Consider the following 18,236-nt stretch of genomic DNA (forward strand, 5'->3'; position numbering starts at 1 on the left):
GGCAACTTCTTACTTGACATGTTTCTGGAGGCAAAGGAAACAAAAGCAAAAATGAAATACTGGGACCTCATCAAGATAAAAACCTTCTGCATGGTGAAGGAAACAAACAGCAAAACTAAAAGGCAACCAATGGAATGGGAAAAGATATTTGCAAATGACATTTCAAAGAAGACATCCAGATGGCTAACAAACACATGAAAAGATGCTCAACATTACTCATCATCAGGGAAATACAAATCAAACCACAATGAGATACCACTTCATACCTGTCAGAATGGCTAAAATTAACAACTCAGGCAACAAAAGATGTTGGCGATGCAGAGATGTGGAGAAAGAGGAACACTTTTGCACTGCTGGTGGGAATGTAAACTGGTCCAGCCACTGTGGAAAACAGTATGGAGGCTCCTCAAAAAATTAAAAATACAACTACCTTACAATCCAGCAATTGCACTACTAGGTATTCATCCAAAAGATAAAAAAATGCTGATTCAAAAGGGCACATGCACCCTAATGTCTATAGCAGTGCTATCAACAATAGCCAAATTATGGGAAGAGCCCAAATGCCCATCAATTGATGAATGGATAAAGAAGATGTGCTACATACAATGGAATACTACTTGGCAATGAGAAAGAATGAAATCTGGCCATTTGTAGCAATGTGGATGGAACTAGAGATTATTATGATAAGTGAAACAAGTCAGGCGGAGAAAGACGGATACCATATGTTTTCACTCATACAAGGATCCTGAGAAACTTAACGGAAGACCAGGGGGGAAGGGAAGGGGAAAAAAAAAAGCTATAGAGAGGGAAGGAGGCAAACCATAAGAGACTCAAATACTGAGAACTAAGGGTTGATGAGAGGTGGGAGAGAAGGGAAAGTGGGTGATGGGCATTGAGGAGGGCACCTGTTGGGATGAGCACTGGGTGTTGTATGAAAACCAACTTGACAATAAACTATATATATATATATATAAAGATGTGGTACATATAAACAATGTAATACTACTCAGCGATCAAAAAGAATAATCTTGTCATTTGCAACACAATGGATGGACCTAGAGTGTATTATGCTAAGCTAAATAAGTCAGTCAGAGAAAGACAAATGTCATGATTTCACTCATATGTGGAATCTGAGAAACATAACAGATAATCATAGGAGAAGGGAAAGAAAAATAAGATAAAAACAGAGAGGCAGGCAAACCATAAGAGACTCTTAAATATGGAGAACAAACTGAGGATTGCTGGAGGGGAGGTGGCTGGGACGGGTGGGTTAAAGGGTGATGGGCATTAAAGAGGGCACTTTTTGGGATAAGCACTGGGTGTCATATGTAAGAGATAAATCACTGAAGCCAAGATTACACTGTATACTAATGTGAATTTCATTTAAAAAATAAAATAAAAATACAATTGCACTTATGTTTGAATACATCCTAGAAAAAAAATGTCTTGGAAAATAAAAAACTACTATGTATATTCTTCATGCTTTTCTGCCTTTCTTGAAATTTATATTTTCAATGAACATGTATTTTATAATTGAAGATAGATGTATTTCTGTTTCTAAAGAAAAAAAATATATTCAAAATCTTGGAGCAGAGTTAATCTGTCATTGTGTCAATTTTGTGGTAGGATGATGCAACTAACTTTTTTCCTTAGAACGTATTGACATTCATTTAAAGATAACGTAACACATTTGTGTTCATCAAGGTAGTCTGTGGATATGATTAAACATGAATGCCCACCTTATAGTAAGAAATAAAATGAAAATTGTAAACAAAACAAAACAAAACAGAAAAACACACAAATAGTAAGTGTTGGCAAGGATGTAGAGAAGTTGGAATGCTCGTACATTTTATGGAGAATGTAAAATAGTACAGCTGATATGGAAAAGAGTAGGGCAGCTCCTCAAAAAGTTAAAAATGAGAATTACCATATGATCCAGCAATTTCACTTTGAAGTATATACCTAAAAGAAGTGAAAGAAGAGATACAAAGAGATATGTGAACACCCATGTTCAAAGCAGCATTATTCACACTGGCCAAAAGATGAAGCAACCTAAATGTCCACAGACAATTGAATGGATAAACAAAATGTGGTATATACATATAATGGAATATATTAATCCTTTAAAAAGGAAAAAATTTCTGACACAGGCTACAACATTGGTGAGGACATTATGCTAAATGAAATTTGTGACAAAAGGACAAATACTATATGATTCCATTTATATGAAGTATCTAGAATGGTCAAAATCATAGAGAGAAGTTAGAATAGTGTTTGATAGGAACTACAGGATGGAGAAATGGAGAGCTATTGTTTAATGTATGGAGTTTCAGTTTTGCAAGAAGAAGAAAGTTCTGAGTGAAAAAAAAAAGTGATGGTTCTACAACAATATGAATGTACTTGAACTGTATAGTTAAAAAGAGTTAAAATGGTAAGTTTACTTACCATATTTTACTACAATAAAAAAATGAAAAAGAATCTAATTTTTCTTCCACATATAGCACTATATAGAGTACTTCCAGCAAAAGCATGTTTATAGAACAGAAAACCACAGACATCATTCCATATGTACAAAATTCTCCTGGTGTGGCACAAACAGAAAAATAGGGAGGAGGGGGAACCAGAAAATAGATACAAGTGCCAAATGCTAATACTTACCACTAAACCAGCAGTTTGCGAAGATGGAGTACTTGTTAAGAGGTCTCTGCTTTTCTTATCAGGAGTACTAGAATTTGTACTCTATAAATGTTTTGTGAAATAGGGGATTGAAGAGCAGAAAGAAAGAAAAAAATTTAATACAGTAAAAACACAGTATCAAATTAGTAGACTAGATCGTAATGTGTCAGACTAAAAAAATTTTAATGTGCTAATTAAATTTTAAACCACTAGACAAGAAACTAAAAAATCTTCTGGCTTGAGCTAGGTCAAGAAACTCCTAAGAGAACTCTATGTAGGACAAGAACTATGCAAGAATACTTTGCGTGAAATCACTATTAATTTCAGAAGGAACACTAATTTAAGTTTTCAACTAGGAAATGGTGCTATGATTATCTTTTTTACTGCTAATAAAAAAGTATTTTACTTTTAGAATTTGTTTAATTCCTAGTATATTATTTTACTTTTTATGGAAAGGGATTTTAAGTTATTTCTGAAGCTGTTAAAAATATGTGTAATAAGGATAATTGGTTTAAAATAATACATATAAATGTATATAGACACTTCCATATATGCAGTATCAAAGTCAGAGAAATAATAAAGGCTCAATTCCTATTTTTTGAAGATGCAACGAATCAGACACACAGAGAGACAGGTAGACAAATCAAGAAAGAGAGAGCAAGAGAAAGACAGGATCAGAGACCTAAAAGTTTAAGAGAGAGAGGTAGGGATGGGGGAGGGAGGAAATGGGAAAAGGAGGAAAGGGAGAAGGAAAGGGAGGAAGAATGAGGAGACAAAAGAGATGAAGGAAAAAAAGAGAAAGATTGAGAAGAGAGAGGGAGAGAGAAGAAGGATGAAGAAGACAGAGACCAACAAACTATGAACAGAAAGAAACTAACAGAGAAACAGAATTAGAGACAGAGAAGAACAGATGGAGAGAGATCAAGACAGAGATAGGATGAAGAGAGGCAGAGCTTGAGACTGAGAGACAAAAACCAGGGAAGGCAAAGACAAACAGGCAGCTGCAAAAGAGAGTGAAAGAAATATTCAAAAAGAAGACAGAAAACTTTATTTCTAGCAATCGGCTGTCTTTTCAACTGCTGGATTCCATGAAACAACTAGTGCCTCTGATAAATCTCTTTGAATAGGTGTTTATTATATGCAGCCAACTCTGGAACACAAACTCAGAGTTGGAACTTGAACATCATAAGCAAATTTGTGTTAGGTTTCTTTTTTTTTATTTTCTCTTTTTTTCTTTCACTCTTCCTTTCCTTTCTGGCTTAAAATCTCTTAAAATAGCTGTTTGTTCAAGACATAAGATGGGATTGTTTATTAGGAAAATTTTTATCAAAAATTTTATGTATATTTAGCTGGTACACTGTCAGCTCTTGAATTCATTAGCTATTTAATTTTTCTTCATCTGGGAAAGGGAATGATGGGGATTATTCTACCCCTAGGGATTGCTGTGCAAAGGTTACGAATAATACATGTAAAGAGAACCTACAGTGCCTACAGAGTAGGAGATATTCAATGATAGCTAGTATTTATTATTGTGGCTGCCACGGAGGTGTTCTGTTCAGACCTCCGTGAAGTGAGAACCTGCTGTTCCAGTGCAAAGAGTGCACTTACCTGACAGCGCCCCAGTCCTCCCCCCCGCAACCCTCCCAACTTCTCTGGAGTCTCTGGAAAGCTTCAGCTTTCAGGTTGAGGCCATCATCTTCTCAGGCAACCCCAGCCAACGTTTGAGCATAGAAGCCCAATGTAAGACTCCTGTAATAGATATAACCTTTGCTCCAGACCTCCTTATGGGGAAAGCTTCTGGCACACTTGCAATGAGGGTTGAGACTATTCCTGCCCAATACTGCTTTCTCCCTATATTCCTTTCTCAGCTGTTATCCCCTCCAGTATGCCACTTGAATGAACTCTTAATTCTGTCTGAATATCTACTTCCCCATGGTCCCAAGAGACATAATTGTTAACTATCAATCCACTAAAAAAAACCTGCCTATATAAAGCTATAAATATAAAGCTCTCTGCATTTTTTCCTAGATTTGTTAACAAATCTATGTATATCTAAATCTTTCCAATAAGTACATTTTCTGGATACAGGCTTTTCAAGAATTAGTTAAAAGAAGACCAGTGCTTACCAATGCAGATTCCATGGACTGAGGCAAAAGAACGCTGGTAACTGGTCCACCTGCACTGGTTTCAATAACAGATCTCTGGTGAGATGATGGAACCTTGATTTTTAGATGATGAGAACTTAACTTTGCTTGAAAATTTTTATCTGTATGTTCAGGATCTTTTTCAGGCTGAAATAAATTCATAATCACGAAATATACTCCATCATGAAATACATTCCATAATCATGAAATACACTGTAAAATTATTTGTAGCACTTCTCAGATGTCTTATTTTACTGTAATATTAATGTAATAATTATTACAATTAAAATAGGGTATATTTATCAATCATATAAATACTATATATATAATTCTATTCTTATTTCCTCAACTTGAAAAAGAGTTTTCAACTTAAAGATAAAGGTTTTGTAAAAAAAAGTAAAGTTTTCTACATATTTAAAAATAAAATCTATTGAAAGACAAAACAGTTTGAAATACACGCAACTCGGGGTGCCTGCATGGCTCAGTTAAGCATCTAACTTTGGCTCAGGTCATGATCTCAAGATCCATGAATTCGAGCCCCACATTGGTCTCTATGCTGACAGCTGGAGCCTGCTTCAGATTCTAGTCTCCCTCTCTCTCTGCCCCTCCCTCGCTCACACTCTTTCTCTCTCTCAATAATAAATAAGCATTAAAAAAAAAAAAAGAAATACACACAATTCAAAAAATTTCCCTACTACATTTAAGGTAACCTCTCTTAAACAGTGTTCCATGAAAATAGATCATAATGAGATTTATCTACCTGTCGGTAGTTCAAACTAAATTTTAGAGAAAACATCAAATGTATTTATATAAATGTATTTATTATGCAGTCATCTTCATTTAAGAAATCAAAAGTACTCTCTAAGACATCAGGAAGCTGCAACTACAAGAAAGCATGTTCCTTTACCAATTAATCCCTCCATTGAAAATTGCAGATTGCTCAGTGACTGCTTGTCTTGTGTGACTTGTCCAATACAGTATTCCCAGTTTACATATATTCAACATAACTGAGGAGGTGAAATTTGAGTTGAGTCCTGAAGAATGACAGTAGTTTTGAGTTGGGGCTGAGGGGATAAACACAATGGTAGAGAGAGGTAGGGGAAGGAAGGAAGGAGCTATAAAGTTCATTTCAATCAAAGGAAAGAACAATGGTATGGAGCAAACAGCAAGGTATTTACTGGCATCTACTGACTTGCTACTCTCATGTGTACGAAGCAAACAGCTTTTTCTCTCACTCCTGTCACCATTCTCAGCAATTTCATCACGCAAGTTGATAACTCATCTAACTAACTAGCCCTCCTGCAATTTTCAGTGGTTGACCTTTGCATTTTCAATAACTTTTTCGCTTCATGGTATTTTAGTCATTCTGTGATCAAACATAGCTCTTACCATCAACAGAAATTACAGAATCACCAATTTGAATAGCTTCTTATATCCTTCCAACCTATGTTCAATTATGTTCATGAAATCAACTCCCCTCCATTGAAATTTCCAATTTACTGATCCTACCATTCTATCTTGATACATTACCCTTCTCCTGTCTTATTCCTTCCTCATCTACCACCATCTATCCTTGTAATTACTTGTGATCCCTTCTTCTATCACAGATATCTGACAAACCCCCAGCCCTAGATGACTCCTGATATCAATATCTTCTGTACCTCCACTGCAGCTGAGTGCTGGGAAAACCATACAATCTGGCATATCAAAGTCACCACAAACTCAAAAGGAGTAGCCACAGACTGGCAACACTTCTGCATTTCTCTAGCTTCTCATGATTATGTCACTCTCTTCCCATTTTCCTGAAACCTCTGGTCTCCTTCCTTCTCCCATTCTCCGCTGACAGCCTTACCTCACACTTCCCCACAAAACAGAGGTAATCAAACGGACATGACCATTAAGGACTCAATTTTGGGGGCCTGGTGCAAACTAAAAATGTGGGGTCCCTTGTTTAAAAAACTATTAAACATGTCAAGGCAAGAGAGCATTAAATGAAATGTGGGATCCTTCTAAGCACAAAGCCCATGCTGCTACCACTATTTTTACAAATATACCACGATGGTAATATCTCTACTCTTATTTAAAAAATTTTTTCACATTTATTTATTTTTGAGAGAGAGAAAGAGTGTGAGCGGGGGAGGGGCAGAGAGAGAGGGAGATACAGAATCTGAAGCAGCTCCAGGCTCTGAGCTGTCAGCACAGAGCCTGACGCAGGGCTCGAACCCATAAGCTGTGAGGTCATGACCTGAGCCAAAGTCAGACACTTAACCAACTAAGCCACCCAGGCACCCCTCTCTACTCTTTTAAAATTTTTTTTTTTTTCAACGTTTATTTTTATTTCTGGGACAGAGAGAGACAGAGCATGAACGGGGGAGGGGCAGAGAGAGAGGGAGACACAGAATCGGAAACAGGCTCCAGGCTCTGAGCCATCAGCCCAGAGCCCGACGCGGGGCTCGAACTCACAGACCGCGAGATCGTGACCTGGCTGAAGTCGGACGCTTAACCGACTGCGCCACCCAGGCGCCCCTCTCTACTCTTTTAAAGGCCAGTTCCTCCACTTGTATTCTGGATCCCATCTTTCCTCATCTTTTCAAAGACTTCCCTCTTCCCCTAATTGTATACGAAGTTTGTTGGGGTTTTTAAAAACAGCTTTATTGAGATATAATTCACATACCATAAAACTCATTCACTTTAAGAGTAAAATCAATGTTTTTTAGTATGTTCACAGGGTTGTACAACCACTATAGCCTAATTTTAGAACCTTTTTGTCCCTCCTAAAAGAAACTCTGTTCTCATTAGCAGTACATCTGCTAATGGAGTAAAAACAAAACAAAACATGTTTCCTCTGACCCTGCCTCTCCTTCTAATTACTGTGCTTTTTCTTAATTTCCCTTCAGAGTCAAGCTCTATATGTAATCATTACTTCCTCACTTCTTTCTTCTTTTTTCCCACCTTTATTGAGGAAAAATTGACAAATATAATTGTATATATGTGAAGTGGACAAGTAACAGTATATACATATACACTGTTGAATGATAACCAAGATCAAGATAATTAATATATCCACCATCTGACATATTAATTTTGTATGTGTGTGAGAAAGTTTAGAATCTACTCTCAGTAACTTACAAGTATGTAACGGTGTATTATGATCATCATTATGCTGTACATCAGATCTTCAGAACTTACTCTCATTATGACTAAAAGTTTGTACCTTTAGACATACATCTCCCCATTTCCCCAGACTCCTAGCCTCTGGCAACTACCATTGTATTTTCTATTCTTTGTTTCTATTCTTTGTTTTGTTTTTTGGGTATTTTTGGGTTTTGCTTGTTTTTTAGGATTCCACATATAAGTGATACCATGCAGTATTTGTCTTCCTCTGGTTTATTTCATTTAGCATAATGCCCTTCAGGTTCATATATGGCAAGATTGTAAATGGCAAGATTTTCTTCTTTTTTTATAACCAAATAATATTCCATTACCTGTATCTATATATCTATATCTATATCTATATCTATATCTATATCTATATCTATATCTATGTCACTTTCTTTACCCATTCATCTATTGAAGGACATTTAGGCTGTTTCCATATCTTGGCTATTGAGAATAATACTGCAGTGAACATGGGAGTGCAGATATCTCCCTGAGATACTGATTTCATTTCCTTTTCCTTTGGATCTATACCCAGAAGTAACACTATAGGATATAGTTCTATTTTTAATAGTAACAGTAGTTCTATTTTTAATTTTATGAGGAACCACCATATGGTTCTCCACAATACTTGTACCAGTTTACATTCCCACTAACAGTATTTAAGCGTTCCCTTTTTTGCACATCTTTGCCAAAATTTACTCTTATCTTTCTGCTAATAGCCATCCTACCAGATGTGAGGTGATATCTCATTGTGGTTTGCATTTCCATTTTTCAGATTATTAGTGATATTGAGCACTTTTTCATGTACGTTTTGACAACTTTTACATCTTCTTTGGGAGAAAGCTATTCCAGTATTTTGCACGTTTTTAAATTGGATTATGTATTTGCTTTTTTGTTACTGAATTGTATAGGATCTTTAACTATTTTGAATAGTAACCCCTTATAAGATATATGATTTGTAAATATTTTCTCTCATTCTTTGGGTTGCTTTTCCAATTAATTGTTTTATTAAAAAATAAGTTTATTTATTATAAATTTATTAATTCCTTTGCTGTATAGAAGCTCTTTAGTTTGATGTTGTCTCACTTTAGTTTTTCTTGAGTGCTCCTTTCGTGTCTTATCAAAGAAATCATTGCCAAGACCAATGTCAAGGACGTTTTTCCCTACATTTTCTTCTAGGAGTTTTATATTTTCAGGTTTTATATTTACATCCTTAATCCATTTTGAGTTAATTTTTGTGAGTGGTATAAGATAGGGGTCCCGTCTCATTCTTCTGCATGTGGATATCCAATTTTCCCATTACCATTTATTGAAGAGATTATCCTTTCCCCAGTTTGTGTTCTTGGCACCCTTGTCAAAAATCAGTTGGCTGTATATATGTGGGTTTATTTCTGGGCTCTCTATTCTGTTCCACTGGTCTATGTGCCAGTGCTGTACTATTTCCATTCTACAGATTTATAATATATACTGAAATCAAGAAATGTGATATCTCCAGTTTTGTTCTTCTTTCTCAAGATTGCTTTGGCTACTTGGGGGTCTTATATGGTTCCACACAAATTTGAGGAGAGTTTTTCTATTTCTGAGAAAAAATGTGATTGGAATTTTGAAAGGACAGCATTGGTTGTGTAGATTGCTTTGGGTAGACGGACATTTTCACAATATTAATTCTTCCAATCTAAAAACATGCAATATCTTCCCATTTCTTTGTGTCCTCTTTGATTTTTTTCATCAGTGCCTTAGAGTTTATAGTGTACAGGTCTTTTACCCCCTTGTTTAAATTTATCTCTAAGTATTTTATTGTTTTTGATGAGATTCTAAATGGGATTTTTAAAGAAAAAACACAGTTCTTTCCTCCACTGAGTCTTTCTCTTGCGAGTCTCCTTTACTACTCATTCAAAACACTCACACTTCTGATACTTCTGGTCACTACATGTGTTGGGAGTTTTTCCCACAACAAAATTTCTCTGCAACACCAGCTAGATGTCCTACAATTCAACTCAATTCTAACACTGTTTACCTGCAGATAATGTCAGATCCCACAGGTTAAAGGCTTAGTCCCACAGAACTGCTCCCATACTAATCCAGATGCCAATCACAAGTAGTAGGTCCCCAGGTTATCCTCAAGTTCTATACAATTTGGCAACAAATTGGAAGCCCCCATCACCCTAACCTCAGGTTCAATTAATTTGCTAGGGCAAATCACATAACCCAGGGAAACACTTACGTTTACTAATTTATTAAAGGATATATACTAATATAGAGTGAGGTCTGGGAGGGTCCCAAGCATAAGAACTTCTGCCACAGTGGAGTTGTGATCTGTCACCTCCTGGTGTGGATGTGTTCACCAACCTAGAAGCTCTTCAAACCTCCTTCTATTAGAATTTTTATGGAGGGTTCCTCATGTACGCATAATCAATTACTAACTTCATTCCAGCTCCTTTCCCCTCTTTGGAGAAGGGAGTGACTGGGTTGAAAATTTCAAGCTTTTAATTATGGCGTGGTCTTCCTGATGACCAGGTCCATCTAGGAGCCACAAAGGAGTCCACCCACCATTGTCTCATGAACAGAAGATCCTCTAGTATTCTTATAACTTAGGGATTTACAAGGGTTTTAGGAGCCTTGTGTCAGGGATGGGGTCAAAAAAAATATTAAAACAAGAGATGCTCCTGGTGTTCTTAACACTTAGGAAATTACAAGCACTTAGAAGCTGTGTGCCAGGAAATGGGGACAGAGACCAAAATATATATTTCCTCTTATCTCACAGGATTGCTTTCTGATTTCTGTTTCAAATAGTTTAATGCTAGTGTATAGGAACATAACAAATTGTTGTATGTTGATTTTGTATTCTGCAACTTTACAGAATTTATCCATTAGTTCTGACAGTCTTTTTGGTAGAGTCTTTAGGGTTTTCAATATATAATATCATGCCATCCACAAAGAGATAATTTCCCTTCTTCCTTTCCTATATGCATGATTTTTACTTCTTTTTCTTAACAAATTGCTCTGGCTAAAATGCGCAGTACTATACTGAATAGAAGTGGCAAGAGTGAACATCTTTTCTTATTCCTGATCTTAGAGGAAAAGCTTTTAACTTCTCACCACTGAGTATGATATAAGCTACGGGCTTGTCATATGTAGCCTTTATTATGTTGAGGTATGTTCCTTCTATATCTAATTTGTTGAAAGTTTCTATTATGAAAGGATGTTGAATTTTGTCCAACGCTTTTCTGCATCTATTGAAATGATATGCTTTCTATCCTTCATTCTGTTAATGTGGTGTATCACGTTAACTGATTCTCTTATGTTGAACTATACTTTCATACCAGGGATAAATCCTATTTGATTGTGAAATATGATGTTTTCAATTTGCTCTTGAATTTGGTTTGCTAGTGTTTTGTTGAGGATTGTTATCTACGTTCATCAGGAATATTGGCCTGTAATTTTCTTTTCTTTTAGTGTTCTTTCCTGGAGTTGGTATCACAGTAAAGCTGTCCTTGTAAAATGAGTTTGGAAGTGTTCCTTCCTCTTCAATTTTTAGAAAAGTTTGAGAAGGACTGATATTAATTCTTCTTTAAATATTTAAACATTAGATGAGGCACCTGAGTGTCTCAGTTGGTTGAGCATCCAACTCTTGATTTCAGCTCAGGTCATGATCCCAAGGTTGTGGGACTGAACCCCACAACAGGCTCTGTGCTGAATGTGGAACCTGCTTAAGACTCATTCTCTCTCTCTCTCTCTCTCTCTCTCTCTCTCTCTATCCAAAGGGAGCCAATTCCCGTCACTGAACTTGCTTGCCACCGTGCAAACGCCCACTGCTGTGCTTCTGTGGATCCATCCCTCCGACAGGCCTGCCTCTCTCCCGGTGCTGCAGGGGCCCCTCCCACAAGGGACCACCGAAGGCAAAGCTAGTTAAGCCTGCCCCTCCCGCCCCTGTGCACCTTGCAAAACCACCTGGCTAATACGCCCTTGACCAGATCCCATCTAAGCAGCACCAGAAGCCTGGCAGTGTGCAAGTAGCCGAGACAGGGCCACACCACTCCACAGTAAGTCATGCCCCTGGGAGAGGGGAAGATGAGGTACACACCAGTCTGACTGTGGCCCCAGTGGTGGGCTGGGGGCAGACATCAGGTCTGACTGTGGCCCTGACACAAGTTACTCCTAACAGCACAGGGGAAGTGCCCTGCAGTTTGGAGTTACCACCGGGACTACCCAAAATGATGAAATGGAATAATTCTCCTCAAAAGAAACTCCAGGAAGTAGCGACAGCTAATGAATTGATCAAAAACGATTTAAGCAATATAACAGAACAAGAATTTAGAATAATAGTCATAAAATTAATTGCTGGGCTTGAAAACAGCATAGAGGACAGCAGAGAATCTATTGCTACAGAGATCAAGGGACTAAGAAATAGTCATGGGGAGATAAAAAATGCTATAAATGAGCTGCAAAATAAAATGGAGGCAGCCATAGCACGGATTGAAGAGGCAGAGGAGAGAATAGGTGAATTAGAAGATAAAATTATGGAGAAAGAGGAAGCTGAGAAAAAGAGAGATAAAAAAATCCAGGAGTATGAGGGGAGAATTAGATAACTAAGTGATACAATCAAATGGAACAATATCCATATCATAGGAATTCCAGAAGGAGAGAGAGAAAGGGGCTGAAGGTGTACTTGAACAAATCATAGCTGAGAACTTCCCTGATCTGGGGAAGGAAAAAGGCATTGAAATCCAAGAGGCACACAGAACTCCCTTCAGACGTAACTTGAATCGATCTTCTGCACAACATATCATAGTGAAACTGGCAAAATACAAGGATAAAGAGAAAATTCTCAAAACAGCTAGGAATAAACATGCTGCCAGAAAGGAATGGCAGGAAATCTTCAATGTGATGAACAGAAAAAATATGCAGCCAACATTCCTTTATCCAGCAAGTCTGTCATTTAGAATAGAAGGAAGGAGAGATAAAGGTCTTCCTAAACAAACAAAAACTGAAGGAATTTACCACCACTAAACCAGCCCTACAAGAGATCCTAAGGGGGATCCTGTGAGACAAAGTGCCAGAGACATCAGTACAAGCATGAAACCTACAGACATCATAATGACTCTAAACCCCTATCTTTCATAATAACACTGAATGTAAATGGACTAAATGCTCCAACCAAAAGACATAGGGTATCAAAATGGATAAAAAAACAAGACCCATCTATTTGCTGTCTACAAGAGACTCATTTTAGACACAAAGGTACCTTCAGATTGGAAGTGAGGGGATGGAGAACTATCTATCATGCTACTGGAAGTCAAAAGAAAGTTGGAGTAGCCATACTTATATCAGACAAACTGGACTTTAAAGTAAAGGCTGTAACAAGAGATGAAGAAGGGCATTATATAATAATTACAGGGTCTATCTATTAGGAAGAGCTAACAATTATAAATGTCTATGCAGGGGCGCCTGGGTGGCGCAGTCGGTTAGGCGTCCGACTTCAGCCAGGTCACGATCTCGCGGTCCGTGAGTTCGAGCCCCGCGTCAGGCTCTGGGCTGATGGCTCAGAGCCTGGAGCCTGTTTCCGATTCTGTGTCTCCCTCTCTCTCTGCCCCTCCCCCGTTCATGCTCTGTCTCTCTCTGTCCCAAAATAAATAAACGTTGAAAAAAAAAAAAAATTAAAAAAAAAAAAAAATGTCTATGCACCAAAACTGGGAGCCCCCAAATATATAAAGCAATTACTCACAAACATAAGCAACCTTATTGATAAGAATGTGGTAATTGCAGGGGACTTTAATACCCCACTTAGAGCAATTTATAGATCATCTAGACACAGAATCAATAAAGAAACAAGGGCCCTGAATGATACACTGAATCAGATGGACTTGACAGATATTTAGAACTCTGCATCCCAAAGCAACAGAATATACTTTCTTCTCGAGTGCACATGGAAGATTTTCTAAGAGAGATCACATACTGGGTCACAAAACAGCCCTTCATAAGTATACAATAATTGAGATCATACCATGCACACTTTCAGACCACAAGGCTATGAAACTTTAAATCAACCAAGGAAAAAGTCTGGAAAACCTCCAAAAGCATGGAGGTTAAAGAACACCCTACTAAAGAATGAATGGGTCAACCAGGCACTTAGAGAAGAAATTTAAAAATATATGGAAACAAATGAAAATGAAAATACAATAATCCAAACACTTTAGGATGCAGTGAAGGCAGTCCTGAGAGGAAAATACATTGCAATCCAGGCCTATCTCAAGAAACAAGAAAAATCTCAAATACAAAATCTAACAGCACACCTAAAGGAAATAGAAGCAGAACAGCAAAGGCAGCCTAAACCCAGCAGAAGAAGAGAAATAATACAGATCAGAGCAGAAATAAACAATATAGAATCTAAAAAAACTGTAGAGCAGATCAAAGAAACCAAGAGTAGGTTTTTTGAAAAAATAAACAAAATTGATAAACCTCTAGCCAGGCTTCTCAAAAAGAAAAGGGAGAGGACCCAAATAGATAAAATCATGAATGAAAATGGAATTATTACAACCAATCCCTCAGAAATACAAGCAATTATCAGGGAATACTAGGAAAAATTATATGCCAACAAACTGGACAACCTGGAAGAAATGGACAAATTCCTAAGCACCCACACACTTCCAAAACTCAAACAGGAAGAAATAGAAAACTTGAGCAGACCCATAACCAGCAAATAAATTGAATCAGTTATCAAAAATCTCCCAACAAATAAGAGTCCAGGACCAGATGGCTTCCCTGGGGAAGTCTACCAGACATTTAGAGCAGAGATAATACCTATCCTTCTCAAGCTGTTCCAAAAAATAGAAAGGGAAGGAAAACTTCCATACTCATTCTATGAAGCCAGCATTACCTTGATTCCCAAACCAGACAGAGACCCCACAAAAAAAGAGAACTACAGGCCAATATCCCCGATGAATATGGATGCAAAAATTCTCAACAAGATACTAGAAAATCGAATTCAAAAGCATATAAGAATTAATCACCATGATATATTGGGATTCATTCCTGGGGTGCAGGGCTGGTTCAACATTCGCAAATCAATCAATGTGATACATCGCATTAATAAAAGAAAAGATAAGAACCTTATGATCCTGTCCATCGATGCAGAAAAAGCATTTGACAAAATTCAGCACCCTTTCTTAATAAAAACCCTCGAGAAAGTCAAGATAGAAGGATCATACTTAAACATCATAAAAGCCACTTATGAAAAGCCCACAGATAATATCCTCAATGGGGAAAAACTGAGAGCTTTCCCCCTGAGATCAGGAACACGACAGGGATGTCCACTCTCACTGCTGTTGTTTAACATAGTGTTGGAAGTTCTAGCATCAGCAGTCAGACAACAAAAGGAAATCAAAGGCATCAAAATTGGCAAAGATGAAGTCAAGCTTTCACTTTTTGCAGATGACATGATATTATACATGGAAAACCCAACAGACTCCACCAAAAGTCTACTAGAACTGACACATGAATTCAGCGAAATTGCAGGATACAAAATCAATGTATGGAAATCAGGTGCATTCTTACATATTAATAATGAAGCAACAGAAAGACAAATAAAGAAACTGATCCCATTCACAATGGCACCAAGAATCATAAAATAACCTAGAAATAAACCTAACGAAAGATGCAAAAGATCTGTATGCTGAAAACTATAGAAAGCTTACCAAGGAAATTGAAGAAGATATAAAGAAATGGAAAAACATTCCGTGCTCATGGATTGGAAGAATAAATATTGTTAAAATGTCAATACTCCCAAAGGTATCTACACATTCAATGCAATCCCAATCAAAATTGCACCAGCATTCTTCTTGAAACTAGAACAAGCAATCCTAAAATTTGTATGGAACCACAAAAGACCCCGAAGAGCCAAAGTAATATTGAAGAAGACCAAAGCGGGAGGCATCACAATCTCAGACTTTAGCCTCTACTACAAAGCTGTAATCATCAAGACAGCATGGTATTGGCACAAAAACAGACACATAGATCAATGGAATCGAATAGAGACTCCAGAATTGGACCCACAAAAGTATGGCCAACTCATCTTTGACAAAGCAGGAAAGAATATCCAATGGAAAAAAGACAGTCTCTTTAACAAACGGTGCTGGGAGAACTGGACAGCAACATGCAGAAGAACGAAACTAGACCACTTTCTTATACCACTCACAAAAATAAACTCAAAATGGATAAAGGACCTGAATGTCAGACCGGATACCATCAAAACCCTAGAGGAGAAAGCAGGAAAAAACCTCTCTGACCTCAAACGCAGGAATTTCTTACTTGACACATCCCCAAAGGCAAGGGAATTAAAAACAAAAATGAACTATTAGGACCTCATGAAGATAAAAAGCTTCTGCACTGCAACGGAAACAATCAACAAAACTAAAACGCAACCAACAGAATGGGAAGATATTTGCAAATGACATATCGGACAAAGGGCTAGTATCCAAAATCTATAAAGAACTCACCAAACTCCACACCTGAAAAACAAATAATCCAGTGAAGAAACGGGCAGAAAACATGAACAGACAATTATGTAAAGAAGACATCCAGATGGCCAAGAGGTACATGAAAAGATGCTCAATGTCACTCCTCATCAGGGAAATACAAATCAAAACCACACTCAGATACCACGTCATGCTGGTCAGAGTGGCTAAAATGAACAAATCAGGAGACTATAGGTGCTGGAGAGGATGTGGAGAAATGGGAACCCTCTTGCACTGTTGGTGGGAATGCAAACTGGTGCAGCCACTCTGGAAAACAGTGTGGAGGTTCCTCAAAAAATTAAAAATAGATCTACCCTATGACCCAGCAATAGCACTGCTAGGAATTTACCCAAGGGATACAGGAGTACTGATGCATAGGGGCACTTGTACCCCAATGTTTATAGCAGCACTTTCAACAATAGCCAAATTATGGAAAGAGCCTAAATGTCCATCAACTGACGAATGGATAAAGAAGTTGTGGTTTATATATACAATGGAATACTACTTGGCAATGAGAAAGAATGAACTATGGCCTTTTGTAGCAACATGGATGGAACTGGAGAGTGTTATGCTAAATGAAATCAGTCATACAGAGAAAGACAGATACCATATGTTTTCATTCCTATGTAGTTCCTGAGAAACTTAACAGAAGACCATGGGGGAGGGGAGGGGAAAAAAAAGTTAGAGAGGGAGGGAGCCAAACCATAAGAGACCCTTAAAAACTGAAAATAAACTGAGGGTTGATGGGAGGGTGGAGGGAGGGGAAAGTGGGTGATAGGCATTGAGGAGGGCACCTGCTGGGATGAGCGCTGAGTGTTGTATGGAAACTAATTTGACAATAAATTTCATAGTAAAAAAAAAAAGATTTTCTCTCTTTCTCTGTCTGCCCCTCTTCCACAGCTCATGCTGTCTCTCTAAAATAATTTTTTTTTTTTTAATTATACATTTGGTAGAATTCACCAGTGAAGTCATCTGGTCTCTTAATTGCCAGAGATTTTTTATTACTGATTCAATCTCCTTGCTTTTTGTCTGTTCAGATTTTTTATTACTTAATTTTTCAGTCTAGGTAAGTTTCTATCTGTTTCTAGGAATTTATCCTTATATTTAAGTTATCTAATTTGTTTATGTATAATTACTCATGGTACTGTGATGTTCCTTTGTATTTCTGTGGTATGAACTGTAATGTCTCCTCTTTCATTATAATTTTATTAATTGGAGTAATCTTTCTTTTTTTTTTAAAGTTTATTTATTTATTTTGAGAGAGAGAGAGAGAGAGAGAGAGAGAGAGAGAGAGAGAGAGAGAGGGGTAGAGGGAGAGATCAGAGAGAGAATCCCAAGCAGGTTCCACACTGCCAGTGCAGAGCCCCACACGGGGCTTGAACTCACAAACTGATTAGGACCTGAGTCAAAATCAAGAGTTGGGCACTTAAATGACTGAGCCACCCAGGCACCCCTCTTTCTTTCTTAAACTGGACAAAAGTTTTTCAATTGTTTATCTTTTAATAAAACTAACTCTTAGTTTTGTTAATGATTCCTACTGTCTTTCTAATCTCTATTTCATTTATTTCTTCTTTAATTTTTATTTCCTTCCTTCTGCTAACTTTGGACTTTGTTCTTTTTCTAGTTCCTTGCAGTATAAGGTTACGTTGCTTATTTGAGACCTTAATTTTTTCTTAAGGACAGTATTTATCACTATAATGTTCTCTCTTGGGTTACTTTTGCAGCACCCCTTAAGTTTTGGTAT

At 37.3% G+C, this 18,236-nt stretch overlaps 1 protein-coding gene across 4 annotated transcripts in view; it reads right to left on the reverse strand.

Moving 5' to 3' along the window:
* MEIKIN (meiotic kinetochore factor) overlaps positions 1 to 18,236 on the reverse strand; it is an 81,815-nt gene that overhangs the window by 25,236 nt on the left and 38,343 nt on the right. For 3 of the 4 annotated variants that reach the window (XM_045488073.1, XM_045488065.1, XM_045488056.1), the window contains 2 exons: positions 4,803 to 4,967; positions 2,659 to 2,739 (listed from right to left, as the gene is read on the reverse strand). In XM_045488073.1, coding sequence (XP_045344029.1) covers positions 2,659 to 2,739; positions 4,803 to 4,967 — 246 coding nt within the window. Of the gene's footprint in view, positions 1 to 1,627; positions 1,963 to 2,658; positions 2,740 to 4,802; positions 4,968 to 18,236 lie in introns of those variants that run through there. The other variant, XM_045488081.1, reaches the window with a different exon arrangement.

Source organism: Leopardus geoffroyi, chromosome A1, assembly GCF_018350155.1.
Source record: "Leopardus geoffroyi isolate Oge1 chromosome A1, O.geoffroyi_Oge1_pat1.0, whole genome shotgun sequence".
NCBI lineage: Eukaryota > Metazoa > Chordata > Mammalia > Carnivora > Felidae > Leopardus > Leopardus geoffroyi.